Source organism: Dreissena polymorpha, chromosome 5 (genome assembly GCF_020536995.1).
Source record: "Dreissena polymorpha isolate Duluth1 chromosome 5, UMN_Dpol_1.0, whole genome shotgun sequence".
Lineage (NCBI taxonomy): Eukaryota > Metazoa > Mollusca > Bivalvia > Myida > Dreissenidae > Dreissena > Dreissena polymorpha.
Window position 1 is genome coordinate 12190005 of NC_068359.1, and position 21436 is coordinate 12211440.

A 21436-nucleotide genomic window follows, 5' to 3' on the forward strand; every position below is an offset into this window, starting at 1 on the left:
CAAGAATAAAATTAAAAAAAGGAAAAGAACATTGCCCGGATCAGGTTTCGAACCTGTGACCCCTGGAGTCCTGCCAGAGTCCTTAAGTAAAAACGCTTTAGCCTACTGAGCTATTCCGCCAAATACACATACTTGACGTATTTTATACCTTATATAAGCAATCTTCGTAGTTTCACAAAATTTAACGACAAAACAGAACTCTCCAAATTATTCAATCGTTTCGCGTTGCAACGCTATATAATTTTTAGGTTTTAAAATCGTCAAAAGATGCATATAATGGCTATATTAGACCATGGTTAATGATCAGTATTACTGTTTCCTCACAAATATCATAACTAAATCGAAAATTTGCGAATCTGAAACAATTTTTATCAATTTTGTCAATTTACCAAAGCGTGAAAAGATCCCTTTAAAGCAACTCGTAATGTCAGAAATCGTCAGTGAACAAAAAAGTGGTAATTTATTATCTCGCTTAACATGGGTCTAAATAACGTCTAAAAGCTCTTTTCTGATTGGATTTAACAGTTCGAAATCATCCAATAAAGAAAGTCGACATATTTATCTTGCAGAACATTTGATGCCAGGCCGCACGCAAGCTTTTTAGAAAATTAATATTGTTAACCAAAAAGTTTGTTATGTTTTTTTCGCGGTCATATACAGTATTCCTGACCGATAACAATGAAATATTACTTTTAAATCATTAATGTATTAGTATTTAGCAAGAAAGTGGTAGAACACTTGTGTAAAACATAATAATTTTGATTCTAACTTGTGTCTGCTACAATTTAACTAGTGGTTACAGAAATGGACAGATCTATCGATAGCCATATGCCATCGACAGAATAGCTTTCATATTTCAAGTTTATCAGCCTTGAGATCACCAATGTATCAAATGAGAATCAAAATCATAAATATATCAACCGGCTATAGTCAGTAACATCAAATTATTTTGGCGCAACCATCGTGTTTTGGTGGAAACCGCGACATATTGTTTTTCGGAAACCGACAATCGGTTTTTTCCGTAACTACATGGAAAATTTCAGCTGACAAGTTTTCGTTTCTAATGTTTTCCTCGATTATTGTTAAATGTATTAGCCTTTGGGTGTTGTTAAGACATGATATTTAATAAAATGGCTCAAAGTGTGGAAAATGTTTCCATTTTGTAAAAAAAAGGCAACATAACTCTTAAGTGGCTGAAAAGAACTTGTGGCTAAATAAGAAGGAAACGAGGCTACATGCTTGTTGAAACAAAGTAAACATCATTCTGTATGAATTTTCTGATCAAAAGTGTTATTTTTAGTGAAAAGAGGAAAAGCATTTTCAAGAATAAACATTTAATTATAAGTTTTGCATGTTATCCATCATTATCATAGTACCAGTTTGGGGTTAAAAACCAATAACATTTTTTTTAAGTTAGAAACCCAATGTTGCCAAAGAAAATCCTGAAAAATAGAATTTTGAGAGTAACCTATTAAACAGACATTAAATGCTTTATTAGACTCTAGATATTATTTCTGCACTCATTTGCCATCAATTACTTATGTTTAAAAATATTGATTCATGCTACTCATGGTACCAGTTTTTTGTTAGAAAAATTATTACATTATTTTAAAGTTCGTAACCCCTTGTTGCCAAAAAAAATTATCATAAACAATATAATTTTAAAGAAATCCATTAAAACAAAAAGGCAATGCCTTCTTAAATCTTAAATATTATTGCTGCAAACATTTTACATCAATTATTTAATTTATTTAAAATCATTGGTTCATACTAGTAGACATCAGATAGCAATGTTGGCGCAAATTGACACATAGCAACATTTTTTTCCCCTTTTGCATTATTTATGGCTTTGTGTAAGTATTTATATTCATGATGACCGAAATCTTAAACAACCCGTAAAGTCTGAAAAGTTGAGGCGTAACTTGAGTATAATATCTAACCAGACCGTTGTCCTAGATTTTTTGGTAGCTATTCAAAAATAAGATAATAAATCATGCTTATAACTGAATAAAAAACACATTACTATGTTCATCGGCTTCGTGACATTTCAAAGACCTTTGTGTTATTTTTTAATAAAAGCTTTTATTGTGTCCCAAATATTAATTTATCGAAGGTGTCATCTCAAATTTTGGTTCACGCTCTTGTTCAGCAAAAGGTAAACATGTGTTTTCAGGTCTCCGTTTCGCGTGTTTGAAGTTCAATGCATTTGCTTGGGTTAGATTAAGATACAAAGCCTCTAAAATACTATAGTGTTTTGCTCTGTTTTATGCTAAAGTAGTAAATCCATGTCCAACTGAACAGGACATTGCCAAATACTATTATAAATTACTCAATATGTTGTTATATGGACTGCCGACGCACTAAATATAAAAAGTATGAAAGCAACATATATTTCAACATAAAAACACATACATATAGAATGGAGAATATTTTGTTTATCATCATCATCACATACAGGAAAAACTACTGATACATCACTACAAGCTGCGTGGAGATCCACTGATGTCTTCTAACCTGTGAATTGTCTTGCATTACAAGATAACGACGTTCATATGTACTCTAAATGTGACGAACAGACACTTTAAAGGGGCCTAAAGACGTTTTGGTGAATTGCCAAAATTAAAAATAATGTTTCAGATTCGCAAAATTTTGTTGTACTTATGATATTTGTGAGGAAACAGTAATACTGAACTTTTAACATTCTCTAAAATATCCATTATATGCATATTTTGACGATTTAAAAACCTGCCAATTATAAAGCGTTGCAACGCGGAAATGATTGAATAATTTGGATAGTTCTGTTGCAGTCGTTATATTTTGTGATAATAAGAGGATTACTTATATAAAGTATAAAATACATTACTTATTGTATTAGTATTGATGGCCGAGTGGTCAAAGCGATATACTTATACTCCAGGAGTCCGTGGTTCGAGCCCAGTTGAGGGTTACTTTTTTCTTTCTTCATTTTTTTTCCAGCTTTTTAGGTTTAATGATTACATTTATCAATATAAAGCATTTAACGACAAACTTCATTTATTACATGTCAACATCTGTAAAAAGGTCCCTTTAAGCAATGCTTATGGCAACAAATTATTTATTTACCAACTTCATTACATTAAAACATTTTTTACATGCCAATGTTTAGTTATGTATTAATTAATGATAATTAGCGATTTTGTTTTAGTGCCAATATATCGCCGTGGGTTTTTGGATTTGTGTATCCTGTCACATAACAACTAAACTCAGAGGTCATTTAGACTAAATCAGCATTATATATGTCGTATCATGTTTTAAAATGAATAGAACCTTCAATTTAATATCTGGTGTATGTGTAAGGATAAATATTATTATAAACGGCCTGGGTTAAAACAAACCCAAAACAACCGAACAAGCGTTAAAAATTGCATGAAAGCCTAACACCAAATTACATTGAGCAATATTTATGTTTTCGTTTAAAAATAGGCAAGCATGGCAATTTTTACTCATTTGTTTCATTTATATCTTAACGCTTTTGGGATATTTTTAGATGTAATGTATCATATTAACCTGAAAACCATTGGTTGTATTACAATTTACTTAAAAACAAGTATAAAGCATATTTTGTTTTAAAATAAAAATGATAAAATCAAGGCATATTCTTACAAAAAATGTGTTAAACCGGAAATGCGAAACGACAAACACATGAATACCTTTATAACGACATTTGTTTTTATATATCAAATGGTATTTAACATATTGATAGAACAACTACAACTAAGATACCCACTCATGTAAAATGAAGCATATTACACCCTTTGCAAATAGATAACTACAAGACGTTGATTATATCATTAACTGTTCGTACTGACATCGTTCAGGCCAACATAACGTGTTGAGGGAATGACTCAATGTTTATTACGGCACATAATAACATAAATAAACATACGTAAACTAAGAAAAGAAATTAAACTGATAAGACAAGAGAAGGAACTATGGTTAGAGGAAATTCATATGAACTGAATGGTCTTGAAACAACGATGAATTGGACAATGTATGAGTTGTATTTGTATAATTATTAAGAAGTAGTACTACCAGCAACAAGTGTTTTTTTGTTGTTTTTTTTTTGCAATTTAAAATATATCATTTTGATTTTAAGTATTCCATTTTGTTGAATTGAATATAATCATGTGATTTTGTACATGCACTTTAAATGCCAAAGGTGTGACTTGTTCAAAGTCGAGCTCATACTTTTTTATTTAGAATGTCCACATGTTTCAGCATGTTTTACAATTATTATGTATTGGACACCGATTTGTACTTTTGTTTTGAATTTTAATTAATAACGAAACAGATTTATCAATAATAATCTTTTACTATTGATATGGCCAAAAGGATCACATAATGAATTGTTGACATGCATAACAATTTATAAAAGGTTTCAGGCACTTTCAAAGATGGTCTGATTGTCAGTCCGTATATTATTTCGTGTCTGGACGATTTATCGAGAACACTTTGAACACGTAATGGTTTTAGAGTAAACGGTTAAAAGATCGACCTCACATAGGCGATCAAACATATTTCCGTATAACATATAGATAACGCCTAGACCTTAAGTAATCCGCATGGCAGGATTATTATTCGAGAAACGGGATGGGGAGGACGACATCTAGTCATTTTGAAGTCAAAGGGTTAAATTTAAAGGTCCCAGAGTCGTGTAACTTCCGAACAATATATAGATGACACACAGACATTCAATCATACAATTTGAAAGACTGTTTCCTTGGGGAAAAGGACGACGCTTTTTTATTTTGAAGCCAACAGAGCAAAAATTAAAGCAGGGGCCGGTTATATGTAATAAGATTCTGCAATCTGTCTAAAACTGCTTTTACTTATCAACATCCAAACCCGAAAAGTGCGGTTAATCTGGAGGAAAGTAAGACTTCCATTCAATTTGAGACCAAGAGTTCAAACGTCCTGGTAGCTGGCATATAATATTACACAATATTTTCGAAACTTGCACGTATTGACAATTTGTTTGCAAGTCGGGGCATAACCTCTTAAAAAATCAATAGTTTTTCCGGATGTAAGCTTTTTTGTTAGCCGTTTGTAAGTTCCTTAGAATAGCAATATATCTAATAATGCTTTGAATGTTTCTTTGTATGACATTGTATGATTGAAGCCAGATAGAAATGAAGTAATATACAACTCGACACAGTATTAAATTTTGGTTTTGGTCCGAGTCAAGATACACTTAATTTCTTAAGGATTCTTTATTTGTTCAAACCCATGTTTTCGTCAGCTTTTCTGGAGTGATGTAGCTTTAGTAGGCATTGCGAGAACGGAAACAATGTGACTATTTCCTATGCAGCCCTCTATAACGCATAACAAGTATCATCAAACTAGCATTAGTATTGTTGGTTATGGCAGGATCCAGACCGGTAGTAATCCTAAAGTTCCCTCCGATTACAAGGATAGGGGACTAAAGACCCAACACGTCATCGACCACTGAACGCATAACATAAAACAGTGTATTCGAAATTACAATGGAACCGAAGATATGAACATTCTTGGCCTTATTCTAATCTGATTATTGTTTTGTAAACATTTGTACAGATGATCACTGACAAGCTGCGTCGAAACCTAATTATGTAATTTAAGCTGTCAGATGTCCTAGATTCCTTTGTTGCCATTTACAAAATGCTTATATCCTTTAAATTAGAGACTTAAACGGCTGATAAGTCATGCTTATTACGTAATAATATACATAATAATCATAATCTACTGCTTCTAGACATTGTCAAGATCTTTTTTTTTATTATACATAACAGCTGTATTTGTGTTCCAAATATTTAATTTATCGAAGGTGTCAGTTCATTCTCCGGTTCACGCACTTCCAGCAATCGGTAAACACCTGTTTTCAAGTTTCCTTACGTGTTTGAACTTTAATTCATGAAATGGTGGTAATTTTAACATACTAAGCTCGTGGCATACTATTGAGTACATGCTCTGAACTGCGGTCTAGTGCTAGTATTCTGGTCTAAGTATCGGAACGTCCCTTGTTCGAATCACGAATCGAATTGATCATCTTCAACCATGAGTATAAATGGATGCATATGTGGGAAATATGCTAATGTGCCATGGCTGCATACTGCGCCCAGTGTAAACCTACGAGTTATAGATCAGTGATCGGTAGGTAAAGTGTGCACATCGGCTGAAAATATACAATCATACATATCAGACTAGTTACCCAAACCTTTACCTTATGTTGAAATAGTAAATTCGTGTCCGTCTGTACAGTTCATTATAACGTACTGTTCATATTACTCGATTTGCTTTATGGTCTGCGGTCGCGTTATATAAAAACGGCATTTATGTATTCTATCCTGTCAATGTGTGTCCAACATTTCAAGATAGTCACGTGTATATGTACTCCTAATATTAGTTACTAACATGCACATCAAATAACGTGGTTTGCGATAAATAAACGTTTATTTTCCTTTTCTATTGTATTTAATAACCTTTATTTTTTATATTGTAACGTGTAATGTATGTATGGCACAATGATGAATTACGATTTAATAAGCCCAGGCTTTTAAACAATAGTACAGCATATCGTTATGTTTTTATCACAGAAATATTACTCAGTTTGATAATGTGTATTTGTATGCCTTCTTTGATTCAATTTTGTTAATGAAGTGAATGCAAATTAAGGTGATATACAAAAACAGCTATGTCCTTATACGTCCTTTATGGAACGTTTAACAAATGACATTTCTTAAATTAACACTTACTCTAATGAATATTGTGTGTCTCACTAATGCGACAAAATGAGAAACATGATATGAAGATCAATTAAGTATGTATGTAACATCGCGTTTTAATCTAAGCTACTTATTGATTAAGCGCGACATGCTGTATTTAACAGGGCGATCAAATACGTAACTATACGACGCACATGCTTTAATTAACTGATTGTTATTACATATTTCATAGCGTGTTGAAGGAGGCAAGACTCGATTAATAATTACATCACATGATTAAATCAATAAAAATAAATAAAATTAGATAAACAGTTCAATTCGTCAGACAAGAAAAGAAACTATGTTGAGGAGGAATACATATGAACTGAATGGTAGTGAAACGACCATGAATTTGATAAGGTAGGATTTGTAGTATTGTAATTGTTGTATTTCTAGAAGAGAAACAATGTTGTTTGTTTGTGTATGTTGCAATTTTAAATATATCTTTCATAATTGTAGCATTACGTTTGATACTTTGAGTGTAATGGTGTGAATTCCTACATTTATATGTAAAGGGCAAGTTGTCACTGGCGTTAAGTCCAACTCAGTTGATCTATTTTTAACGAATTCATCTACTATCCAGTTTTGTATTTTTATGTGTATTTCCTAAACGTTTCCAATTTAAACAAATAATGAAACCAAAACGAATACATCGATCACAATTTCTAACAATTGATGTGGTCCAAACGATCATTTCATTTTTTGTCGACCTGAGTTATTATATATAAGAGGTCATATTTTTTGCAATTTCAAAGATTTTCAGATGGTTGGTCCGTTTATGTTTCATATCCGCACGATTTCTTCAGAATACTTTGACCGATCTATGATTCAAATTGGTAGACTATCATTATGAAATATTGATTTTGAAGCAAACAGTTCAAAGGTCGACTTATATAGGCGTTTAAACATAAAATCAATTTCTGCAAAACATCTAGAGAGTGTTTTGAACTTCGATCATCGAAACGGCATCCTGGTTACTTGCGGGAAAGGAAAGAATCTATTTATGTGTAGCTCCAACGCTCAAATGTCAAGGTCTCAGAGATCTGTTACACGAATTCTGCATAATGTATAGATAACGCTAAGACATACGAAGATCCAACTTCGAAGGCTGGTTACTTGTGGAAAAGCAAGATGCTTAAAAATATTTCGACGTCAACAGATCAAAGGTTAATGCAACAGGGACGTTTAACATGAAATCGGTTTCTGCAATATTTCTAAATAATGCTCTTACCTACCATCATCCAAACCGGAAGGATGGTTGATTAGGAGAAAAGGAAGACTTCTATTTATGTTCACGTCGATAGGTCAAGGTAACATTGTGTTTTACCTGAAATTCGATTAGATACAGCATAATCACAACAATTTGATCTTTGATCAACGACATTGGTATGTTGGTAACGTTTTAAGAAAATAAGACGCATATCGAAATAGAGATCAAGTGGGCAAAGTTTAAGATCACAGAGATTTGTATACATGTAATTGTATTCGTTTGCGTACAATATTTAGAGGACGATTTTACCTACCATTATCCAAACTGATAGGTTGGTTTTAAGGTCAAATATCAAATGTCTAGGTTATAAAGGATTGTTACATTTAGTTCGTTTGCGTTTGATGCTTAGAGAATACTTTGACACACGATGATCTGAATTGATATTCTAATATATTGTGAGGAACGTAATATGCTAATCGACTTTGGAACCTAAAAGCCGAATGTCTATGCCTAAGAGGCGGGTTATAAGACCGTCGTTAACGAAACATATATTGAAAACACGTTTCCCTATGATCTTCAAAATATGTATGTTGGTACATTGAGATGAACGGTACACGCTTACAGATATTGAAAGACCAACAAGACAAAGACCAAGGTAACAGGAACCTGTAACACGACATTTGTTTCCGCTGTACCTAAACAACAAATTGACCTTTCATGAAAATTGGCTGGCTTTTTACTTCGGAGGACTGAAATACGCCTATTGATATTAAAGTTTTAAACTCAAAGGTTAAGCTCAAGTAGTTTGTAGCATACAAGCCGTTTCCAAACAATATGAAGAGACCGCTTAACTTTAGGATAATATACGTTCGTAAGCTAAATAGTCTTGATGTATGGACGAAACCTACCGATTTTGAGATGAAGAGATCAAAGTTCCTGGTAACTGGCTCATAATATGACAAAGTCGTTTAAAGCATTGCACCTTTTGTTAACTTGTCGTGAACAAACCAGTTGAACAAACACCTCCGACCACCTTCTTCTATGATTTGGGGTAAAGGACGGGGAGAGCAGACATCCCTGGCGGATGCCCTTTGATGTCCGGAAGAAGTCATCTATCTGTCCATTGAGAAGTACTGCGCTGATGGCGTATACGTTGTGTAATTGGATGAATTGCACCATCCCTTCGTCAATGTTGAATCCTTTCAGGGCTATGCCACACGTGGTCGAACTCTTTCTTAAAGTGGATGAAGTTGTAGAAGAGTCCACATTGACGTTGCATGTGTTTCTTAATGATGACTCGGGGTAGGAAGATTATTTTCCACTGTGCTCCGTCGATCTCTTAATCGAGCCTGCTCTTACGCCAGCAGGTCTTCGGCCTTAACCAGCAGCGAAGCATGCCTTTGCTTGGATGGCTGAAAGGGCTGATGGTGCGGTAATTATCGTACAGCTGGAGGTAACCATTTTGCGGTAGTGACAATACCAGGGACTGATTCCACTCCTTTTATGCCAAGATCTTCTGGCACAGCTTTGTAACTGCTGCAATCGATACCTTTCCACCGTGCTTCGTAAGTTTGGAAGGGACGTTGTCCACTTCCGGATATTTTCCTAACTTCAGACTGCGCACCGATACCTCCACTGCTGCCTTTATAATGGACGGGATTCTGGTCTGGGATCATTCTGAAGGAGACTGGTGTCTGGTTGAAATAGACTGTTAAAGGTCGCTGCAGTATTGGGTCCACATGTTCAGGACTATGCCAATTTAGGGCAGGAATTTCCCGTCAGCTTTAACACTTGCATTGGGCTGACTGGTTTTCCTAAACTTAATGCTTGGCCCTTTTCATCTTTCTCCTCAACTCCCTAATTGTTTTCTGGGGTATTCTGTCATAGAGTCGTAGCTGGTGTAGTTTTTTCGCATCAGCTCTCTTCTTTTGTCGCATAGGTCTATGATTTCGGTCGTCACCCATGGATTGTCTTCCTTCTCTATCTCCAAATAACTTATTCGACAGATGACATCAGGTTTTCATTTATGTTGTTGGTGATGGTATCAATCTCATCGTCTACAATGTTAAGAGCTCCAAACTTGACTCCTATATGTGCTTGAATGGCCTCTGCTCTCTCTCTTGATTTTTCAATTTCTCCAAGTAAATTCTAATGCGAAAGTTTGTGATGAGCTTGTTCTTTAGCTTCAGCTTGATTGTGGTGCGAACTTACTCACGGTCACTGCCAATGTCTGCGCCAGGAAACGTTATTTTGCTTGCCTTGCTGATACTGGACTTAAGCTGTTGCTTCGCCAGAATGAAATCGATCTGTTTGTGTACTTGCCTATTTAAGCATTGTTACAATCCGTTTTGTAATAAAAACCCGAATTGTAATAATTATTACAAAGTGGGTTGCGATTCATTATTACATTTCGGGTCGACAGTAACAACCCGTTTTGTAATACAAACCCGAAATGTAAAAAATTTGATCATGTCCATTAAATCAGAGATACAGACTTTTTTAGAAGTTATTTTCATGTTTAAATTAGTTTTAGAGTAGGTATTGACTGTCCCCCGACCTTTGTTCTTATAGACTCCATAAAAAAATCATGAATGTAATAATTTATTACAAAGTAAAGTGCGATGCATTATTACATTTCGGGTCGACAGTAACAACCCGTTTTGTAATAAAAACCCGAAATGTAATAAATTTTACCATGTCCATTAAATCAGAGATACAGACTTTTTTAGAAGTTATTTTCATGTTTAAATTAGTTTTAGAGTAGGTATTGACTGTCCCCCGACCTTTGTTCTTATAGACTCCATCAAAAAATCATGAATGTAATAATTTATTACAAAGCGGGTTGCGATGCATTAATACATTTCGGGTCGACAACAACCCGTTTTGTAATAAAAACCCAAAATGTAATAAATTTTATAATGTCCATTAAATCAGAGATAATGAACTTTTTAGAAGTTATTCTCATGTTTAAATTAGTTTTAGAGTAGGTAAAGGACGGAGAGAGCAGACATCCCTGACGGATGCCCTTTGATGTCCGGAAGAAGTCATCTTTCTGTCCATTGAGAAGTACTGCGCTGATGGCGTATACGTAGAGTTATTGGATGAATTGCACCATTCCTTCGTCAATGTTGAATCCTTTCAGGGCTATGCCACACGTGGTCGAACTCTTTCTTAAAGTGGATGAAGTTGTAGAAGAGTCCACATTAACGTTGCATGTGTTTCTTAATGATGACTCGGGATAGGAAGATTATTTTCCACTGTGCTCCGTCGATCTCTTAATCGAGTCTGCTCTTACGCCAGCAGGTCTTCGGCCTTAACCAGTAGCGTAGCATGCCTTTGCTTGGATGGCTGAAAAGGCTGATGGTGCGGTAATTATCGTACAGCTGGAGGTAACCATTTTGCGGTAGTGACAATACCAGGGACTGATTCCACTCCTTTTATGCCAAGATCTTCTGGCACAGCTTTGTAACTGCTGCAATCGATACCTTTCCACCGTGCTTCGTAAGTTTGGTAGGGACGTGGTCCACTTCCGGATATTTTCCTAACTTCAGACTGCGCACCGATACCTCCACTGCTGCCTTTATAATGGACGGGATTCTGGTCTGGGATCATTCTGAAGGAGACTGGTGTCTGGTTGAAATAGACTGTTAAAGGTCGCTGCAGTATTGGGTCCACCTGTTCAGGACTATGTCAATTAAGGGCAGGAATTTCCCGTCAGCTTTAACACTTGCATTGGGCTGACTGGTTTTCCTAAACTTAATGCTTGGCCCTTTTCATCTTTCTCCTCAACTCCCTGATTGTTTTCTGGGGTATTCTGTCATAGAGTCGTAGCTGGTGTAGTTTTTTCGCATCAGCTCTCTTCTTTTGTCGCATAGGTCTATGATTTCGGTCGTCACCCATGGATTGTCTTCCTTCTCTATCTCCAAATAACTTATTCGACAGATGACATCAGGTTTTCATTTATGTTGTTGGTGATGGTATCAATCTCATCGTCTACAATGTTAAGAGCTCCAAACTTGACTCCTATATGTGCTTGAATGGCCTCTGCTCTCTCTCTTGATTTTTCAATTTCTCCAAGTAAATTCTAATGCGAAAGTTTGTGATGAGCTTGTTCTTTAGCTTCAGCTTGATTGTGTTGCGAACTTACTCACGGTCACTGCCAATGTTTGCGCCAGGAAACAATATTTTGCTTGCCTTGCTGATACTGGACTTAAGCTGTTGCTTCGCCAGAATGAAATCGATCTGTTTGTGTACTTGCCTATTTAAGCATTGTTACAATCCGTTTTGTAATAAAAACCCGAATTGTAATAATTATTACAAAGTGGGTTGCGATGCATTATTACATTTCGGGTCGACAATAACAACCCGTTTTGTAATACAAACCCGAAATGTAACAAATTTGATCATGTCCATTAAATCAGAGATACAGACTTTTTTAGAAGTTATTTTCATGTTTAAATTAGTTTTAGAGTAGGTATTGACTGTTCCCCCGACCTTTGTTCTTACAGACTCCATCAACAAATTATGAATGTAATAATTTATTACAAAGTAAGTTGCGATGCATTATTACATTTCGGGTCGACAGTAACAACCCGTTTTGTAATAAAAACCCCGATGTAATAAATTTTACCATGTCCATTAAATCAGAGATACAGACTTTTTTAGAAGTTATTTTCATGTTTAAATTAGTTTTAGAGTAGGTATTGACTGTCCCCCGACCTTTGTTCTTATAGACTCCATAAAAAAATCATGAATGTAATAATTTATTACAAAGTGGGTTGCGATGCATTAATACATTTCGGGTCGACAGTAACAACCCGTTTTGTAATAAAACCCCGAAATGTAATCAATTGTACCATGTTCGATAAAGTCCCAGATACAGTCTTGTTTAAATTCATTTTCAAGTTTAAATTAGTTTTATAGTAGGTATTGACACTGTTTAGAGTATGTATTTAGAGTAGGTATTTAGGTTAGGTATTTCCCCGACCTTTGTTTTTATAGATTCCATCAACAAATCATGAATGTAATAATTTTTTACTAAGTGGGTTGCGATGCATTATTACATTTCGGGTCGACAGTAACAACCCGTTTTGTAATAAAAACCCAAAATGTAATAAATTTTATCATGTCCATTAAATCAAAGATACAGACTTTTTTAGAAGTTATTTTCATGTTTAAATTAGTTTTAGAGTAGGTATTGACTGTCCCCCGACCTTTGTTCTTATAGACTCCATCAACAAATCATGAATGTAATAATTTATTACAAAGTGGGTTGCGATGCATTATTATTTTTTTTAAATTTAAAGTGTATATCATGGACAGTTTCAAGGATTAAAGATGTTACGAAACATCAGTATATTTAAGTTAATTATGATAGTTTACAGTTTTATTGAATCAATACAAGTGTGCAGCTTCAACAGAATTTAAGCAGCAATGACTTTAAGGTATGCACTTTTATAATTAATTTCACCCTATTTCAAGAATGAAATCCCCCTATTTTTCAAAATCAATGGGTGAAAACCCCATTTCTCTAATTATTACCTGGGGCATTGTATAAACCATAATATATACAGGACAATAGCCTTATAATTCCTCTGATAGTCTACGAATCTTCGACATAATTCTACGTCGAATACACAGTGTATACTAACTTCTAAAAGTGTAAATGTAATGTTCAAATCAAAGTAAGTAAATTGTCGGCTGTAATCAGCCAGTGCTCATTTTCTAAATATAAGTAAACACGTAAATGCACTATAGATACTTGAAGAACAATATAATTAACCCGTTCTTACCTGTAAATTTACATCAAAATTAAGAAATCCTTGCCTGAAAACGTTCTGCTCAATGAGACGGAGCGTATTTGAGGACTTTGTACCTAAATCACTAGTTGCAATAATACAACTCCCAGCTATTGACTCTCCGCGTCGCTCTTATGTACTCATTAAAGCTCCGAGCATTCACGAAAAACTACCTAAATCACCTGCTCACTATCATTGTGTTTAGGTTACAATATACTAAATCAACGTAACACCAACACCCCGGCCAACGTACACACCAACACGCCGGCCAATGTACACACCAACACCCCGGCCAACGTACACACCAACACGCCGGCCAACGGATAATAACTGTGAAAACACATTAATTCGTACAAAAAAACAACAAATTAATTTATTATCATGAATGTAATATTTAATATGCATTATCTTACCCCGACTGAGAAAATATGAGGCATTTTCTTGTGTATAACGTTAATAAAACAGATACCTTCCCCTCATTGACTTCTCCATAGAGCATTAGTTATAGACTTGTTAACTTTTAAAAGAAATATTCATTCGAGTTCTATCCTTTTCGTATGTCATGTTTATTTAAAATTGAGTTAAATATATAATAATGTTTATTTGACACTGACATATGTAGACGACTAATGAATTGATCTTCCTGTTTGAGTAGGCTTAGCTACATAGCGGTTTACATACAATAGAAATGGGCCTTGCTCCGTAAAAAGGGGTTTAATACATGTGCGTAAAGGGCCGTCCCAGATTAGCCTGTGCCGTCCACACAGGCTAATAAGGGACGACACTTTGCGCCTTTATGATATTATTCGTTTCAAGAAAGTCTCTTCTTAGCAAATATCAAGTTTAGGCGGAAAGTGTCGTACCTGATTAGACTGTGCGGACTGCACATGCAAATCTTGGACGACACTTTACGCACATGCATTAAACCCCCTTTTCACATAGGGCGGCTCATATGTTTTATTGAACATATCGTACTGAAACAGACGCCATGACTACTAGATTGACTGTTCAGGTCTAGTGAAACATTACGTCGGGCCAGTGAACATTTAGTTATGTATACAGTCGGTCTTGTGTAAACTTCACATGTAACTCAAATTGTATAATTATACATTCTTCTGCATTATAAAAATAATTCCTTGACGTGAATTTAAAATGAGTTGCACACTGAAGGCATCTTTCAAACTTCCATTCTTAACGTAGCACTAATTGCCTGTTACTTTCAGATACATATATTCGAGATTACTGCTATGTTTTTATTAACATCGAGCGTAAATTATAGTTTTCAATTATGTCATGTAAATGTATTTCATCATCCTGAGGTAAGTTAGGCAATTGCAATATAAAGGACCGACTTGTTCGTAAAATTGTTCACAAGTAGCCTACAGTATACCTACATTTCATTAAACACGGAATACGAATACAATTACAACACTGATTAAATCAAATAAATCTCACTCTGTGAAAAGGGGGTTTAATGCGTGTGTGTAAATTTTCGTCCATTATTAGCCTGTGCAGTCCGTACAGTCTAATTAGGGGCGACACACTCCGCATGTATATTTTTAATTGAAGAAAGTTTCTTCATGGCAAAAATCCAGTATGGCCATTAAGAGTCGTCCTTGATTAACCGTTGCCGACTCCTAATAGCACAGAGGTGCAAACGTTTGTTTGTATTAACTCCCTTGAACAACATTTTTTTGGGGGTAAACTCTGCTTATAAACAATTGCATTCAATAATACTGTTCAATTCTGGATACAAAATCTATTATGCATCAAGATTAAGTACCTTTTACTGTTTCAATTATAGGATAACATATTATAACATTAACAAATAGGAATTTCTATCAAATTAGTGTTACTAATGCATTTGCTTAATGAATTATCAGTATTTGACCGACGAACCTTTACCTGAAATGAATTTCAAAAATCTAAAATGGTTATAGCTGTATAAATATCGAAACTGTTTCTCACCTATTTATAGAATGTTCCATTTGTAGTCCCCTCAATAAAACTGTTATATATTTGTTAAATATTGCCTCAGAATCAAAAATCACTCTTTCTGAAAAGATGTTTAGGTTTTTTTTTATTTTAAAGCAGATAGTGCTGGACATAATTACACAATTTTAGTGATCTTATCTATTTCCAGATTGCTATTTGGCATTTGCAAAATCAAACAAAACAACATAAAAAACAGTTTAAAGTTATCGATAGTCTTACTATGTTTTTGTCATTATTTAGATTTAAAATTTTTGTTGATTTTAAAAGATTGAATTACTCTCAATTTGTTGAATCATGGGGATTGTATGATATTATCGCCCCTGGTAATAATGAACTTGTTTTCGGGGCAGATAGTTTTGTTGAATTTTATGTTAAAAGATTTAAACTGTAATTGTATTACTTTTGAACATGATTGATGTCCCATTCAGCCAGGAAATGTTGAAACTCTTAGGAACTGTAATAGCTAACGCCATCAGAGACTCCCTCCCTCCCTCACATCATCTCATCCCACTTAGTAATATCTTTTTACATTTATGATTGTTTGATGAAAAAATATTAGAACTCAGGTCTGGTGAATTAATTGACATGATACAATTTATTACATTTCGGGTTTTTATTACAAAACGGGTTGTTACTGTCGACCCGAAATGTAATAATGCATCGCAACCCACTTTGTAATGAATTATTACAATCATGATTTGTTGATGGAGTCTATAAGAACAAAGGTCGGGAGAACAGTCAATACCTACTCTAATACTAATTTAAAATTGAAAATAACTTTAAACAAGACTGTATCTCGTACTTTATCGGACATGGTACAATTTATTACATTTCGGGTTTTGATTGCAAAACGGGTTGTTACTGTCAACCCGAAATGTAATAATGCATCGCAACCCACTTTGTTATAAATTATTACATTCATGATTTGCTGATAGAGTCTATAAGAACAAAGGTCGGTGAAATACCTATCCTAAATACCTATTCTAAATGCATACTCTAAACAGTGTCAATGCCTTCTCAAAAACTAATTTAAACTTGAAATTGAATTTAAACAAGACTGTATCTGGGACTTTATCGAACATGGCACAATTGATTACATTTAGGGTTTTTATTACAAAACGGGTTGTTACTGTCGAACCGAAATGTAATAATGCATCGCAACCCACTTTGTAATAAATTATTACATTCATGATTTGTTGATGGAGTCTATAAGAACAAAGGTCGGGGGAACAGTCAACACCTACTCTTAAACTAATTTAAACATGAAAATAACTTCTAAAAAATGTCTGTATCTCTGATTTAATGGACATGATAAAATTTATTACATTTCGGGTTTTTATTACAAAACGGGTTGTTACTGTCGACCCGAAATGTAATAATGCATCGCAACCCACTTTGTAATATAGTATTACATTCATTGGAGTCTATAAGAACAAAGGTCGGGGGAACAGTCAATACCTACTCTAAAACTAATTTAAACATGAGAATAACTTCTAACAAAGTCTGTATCTCTGAAATAATGGACATGATACAATTTATTACATTTCGGGTTTTTATTGCAAAACGGTTGTGACTGTCGACCCGAAATGTAATAATGCATCGCAACTCACTTGGAATTATTATTGCAATTCGGGTTTTTATTACAAAACGGGTTGTAACAAAATTGTAACAGTAACAGTGCTTATCATCATTAACACACAAAACATGTAAATCTGTACTATCGGCATCCCGACCAAATTATGTCCTATAACAAGACTTATTTCATAGATTCCTATGTAGCAGCAAGAAACATTCATATGTACCTTTGTAAAAATGTAAGCAAAGTAATAATTGGTGACGAATTTGCGACACATTTAAAAAAATAGTTATATTGATTAACCATGTCTTAGTTATAACAACAATATAATATTAAAATATAACAAAATTTTTACAACAGTTCTTTCTATATGAGTTGGTTTAAACCAAACGGTAAGACCACTCTAATGTTCACGCTCATTCACGCTTCAATAGTGCATCCATTTTGTGGTTATTTGTGTTTGTACACATAATCCTACCATGCCGGCCTATTAATTTCTTGAGAATTGGTATTTATTGTGACTCAAACGTCAAACATACTGACATGTGGTTTTCTTTTTAAATATTAAAACGAGTTCACCTTATTTGGCTTGAGTATATATTTAAAAAGTGAAACAGCTTAGTAAAACAAATGTATTCCAAAACCAATAAATAACTATAGAACGGCTCGGAAAGAAAGAGCTGTTGTTCCCGTGCTCTTCGATATATTAATACATAAATATATTTCTACAAGTTTGTGGTAAGGCTATGGCACTAATTTCGGTGAAACGCTAGAAAATAGTTGATCTCCTAAATTTCTTGCATTTGTTTTCTTTCAATCTTGGCGATTACAATAATTATAGCACAAATGTAAAATATGACGTAGATCATAAACAGGCCGTGTGAAACCCAATTATGTTTTCTAACCAGTAAGTGTCCTAGATTCCTTGATAGCTACACTCAAGATTATTAAAGAATTACTTGCCAAATAAATCACTCTTATCGCGGCCGTAGACACACGTATAAGCCTCAATTCCTAGATTCCTAGATTCAGAGGTAGCCACTGCAAACATTCATATGTATCCTTATTAAAGCCTCGACTTTTCCATAAATCACCATATCGCGGCAATAACAACGTGCATGTTATATTACTTCATGACATTTGAAAGACCTTTTTTGCTTCGATATGGTTTATTGATTTTTAATAATCTCAATATGTTAAATACAACAACGGCATAAGGTCGGGGTTTAATCCATATTATTTGAACATTTATTGATGACAGTTGTATCTGATAATGTTATCCAGTCTCCAATCGCATACGTACGTTCGTGCTTATAAGTCACACATATTCCGTAAACACATGCATAAATACATCAGTTTGTTCAGCCATTATAAACAACCGTTCATAAACTCTATGTGTTTATGGCATGTAACATACGCATCCAGAAAATTAATGAATAGTGTGCGTATACATTGAACTTTTTTATAAATGTAATTACAAAGTTCTATGCGAACCAATATTGCATTAAATCAAAATATTTAGGTGCATTACATCATTAACATTCGACCGAGAAATATTGTAACCGGGACAATCAGTATATAATAAATGTCATATTATACAACATCATATGCGGGGTCACTCATGTATGGCGTAATTGACTATAGAGCTATAGTAAATATATTTCTAAATCAATACGAAGGACTTTATTATTTAGCATAATACCAAGATCCACAGTAGTATTGGCATAAAGCGGCGATGTATCCGAGCATATTTGGTCATTCAAGCCATTGCGCGTGCTGGTTAAGAATGTATATTACACTTACAGTTTGTGTAGAATATTTTCTTATTTACAGAAATATTGTGCATACAGCGTGAATAATCATATGAACTATTTATGAACTGAAAGTACATTTTTATTTTGCTGATATCTAGCTGAAGTTTCGATGTCGATAACTTCAACCCATTTATGCCTAGTGGACCCTCATCCTTCTAAATTGGATGAATTTATTTCCAAAATTATGGATATCTAGTGTGTTTTTTTTCTATATTTAGAATATTTCTTACAGAAATTCCTTTAAGCAAACAGCGTAGACCCAGATGAGACGCCGCATCATGAGACGTCTCATCTGGGTCTACGCTGTTTGCCAATGCCTTTTTTTCTAGACGCTAGGCATAAATGGGTTAAGTATGCTATCATAAAACCTGTTGAATGTGCTTGTAAAACTTGACTGATCCTTATTAATTTATGAATAGTCTATTCCTTACATACATCTACGTTCCATTCAGAGATATGGTTGATATTAGGCGTCCCCCACCATAAACAGTGTTGGTTTTGTTTAAACTGCTTATATTTAGACATTGCATTTACAGCGATAATATATATTGATATGTTAAACATGTAAGTTCAGATAACACTAAGATAAACTGTAAATACAAATTATAGCAACAGAAGCTATGTATTATGAAAGGTAAGCGTGATATAGAAATATTGATGCCGATGGAAATTAATCATGAATGAAATGGATGAAAACGAAAATGAGGAAGGTGATATGTTTTAGACACTTAATGGACACAAACATACACACAAAAACACAACATATTAAGTAGACATATAAACATATTTTTCTACTATTTTTCTCAAATTGTACACTACAGATTTACAGCTATTAACAGTTACGTGAGGAACATTTATGTGATTTGACCGATCTATTTATAGCCTACGGCTCTTAACGACTGCCTCTTCTGTGCTAACATACCATGTGACGATGCGATAATGTAGCATAGTGCATCTTAATTATGAATAAATGCACTCCTCAATGACAAGTTTGAATAATGATATGTTCATTGCTGATCACGTTCCGTTCAAAATCTTTCCATTTATCGTAATATTCACATTGCATGTCAATTTGTGAATAACTGATATTATTGCCAATTTACTTATGACTGTAGTTGTTCGCAAGCAAACAACCAAAAAATGTTTATTTACCTGTACTGATACTGTTCATATCACCTTATAAAGCATGTTCATTCAAGCCAACGTAGTTTCAAAGGCACGTCTTAATGTAAATTAAGCTACTTGATATAAATAAGACTTTTATTATCACCGGTCATACAAGTGGATAAACTCTACGTTCAGAGGACATACGTCGTGGTCTCAAAATGAACGGCACAAGGTAGGGCTGTGTTGCCTGTTTATGATTTTAACCATTAGAAATACAAATATTATTATCGTTATAAAGTATTATCATAATAATCTTCTTTATTTATTACTTTTATTATGATTGTAATAATACATATTATTATGAATTTTATTATAATCTGTACACAAAGAAAAAAATATAAATAAAGAATAATAGTTTTAGTTGTATTAACTTAAATGAAATAGCAAACACTTTCCGTAAATAAACCTCTTTTTGTGTTACACGAAAATAAAAACATAATATATATTTTTAGATGATTCTAAATAAACATGACAAAATAAAAGTACGGAAAGTCTATCATGTATTTCTTTATATCGTATTATGTTGTACTCATTTTAATTATAAACCAAAACGTGTTGTTCGTCTCTTTACTTGTCGAGTGTCGACCTTTAATGGCGGAAGGCGAATTTTAAGCGAAGCTTGATGCGACACGCGACATTTCAAACGAGTAGCGACAATATATGGCGCACATATCGTGCAATTGTCTTCTTTCGACTTAAACCCATTGAGCACGACATACCGTCGCTTTATTGCTCAATCTCCTATTTTTCCAAAATGAGTTTTTTTATATCGCTGTGTTCGTGAGAACGAGATCTTTAATATGACGTTATTGCATTCAAGATTCAGTCGTCACAGAAGAAGTTTTCCGATTCCATTTTGCTCTATCTCCCACATTTGTACAATCAGGTGAATGCTTTACTGCACCACCCCGGGACTTGGAGCAAAGTAGAATTCACGCTCAGTTCAGCATTAACGATTTTTTTATTTATTTTTTACAAAATGCTCTTCATACATAAAATTGCAAATAACATTGACATATTAACATATTGAAAATAACATTAACATATAATTTACTAAAGTAAATATTTAATTATATTCATATTCTCCGTTTGCTGAT

The 21436-nt window shown here is 34.0% G+C and overlaps 1 protein-coding gene across 3 annotated transcripts in view; it reads left to right on the top strand.

Moving 5' to 3' along the window:
* Window positions 1-3825: 3825 nt before the first annotated feature.
* LOC127882220 (membrane metallo-endopeptidase-like 1) overlaps window positions 3826-21436 on the top strand; it is a 38511-nt gene continuing 20900 nt past the window's right edge. Inside the window, exon 1 of one of the 3 annotated variants that reach the window (XM_052430734.1) lies at window positions 3826-4030. In XM_052430734.1, coding sequence (XP_052286694.1) covers window positions 3972-4030 — 59 coding nt within the window. In that variant the 5' untranslated portion in view covers window positions 3826-3971. Of the gene's footprint in view, window positions 4031-6999; window positions 7140-20356; window positions 20512-21436 lie in introns of those variants that run through there. The other 2 variants (XM_052430735.1, XM_052430736.1) reach the window with 2 other exon arrangements.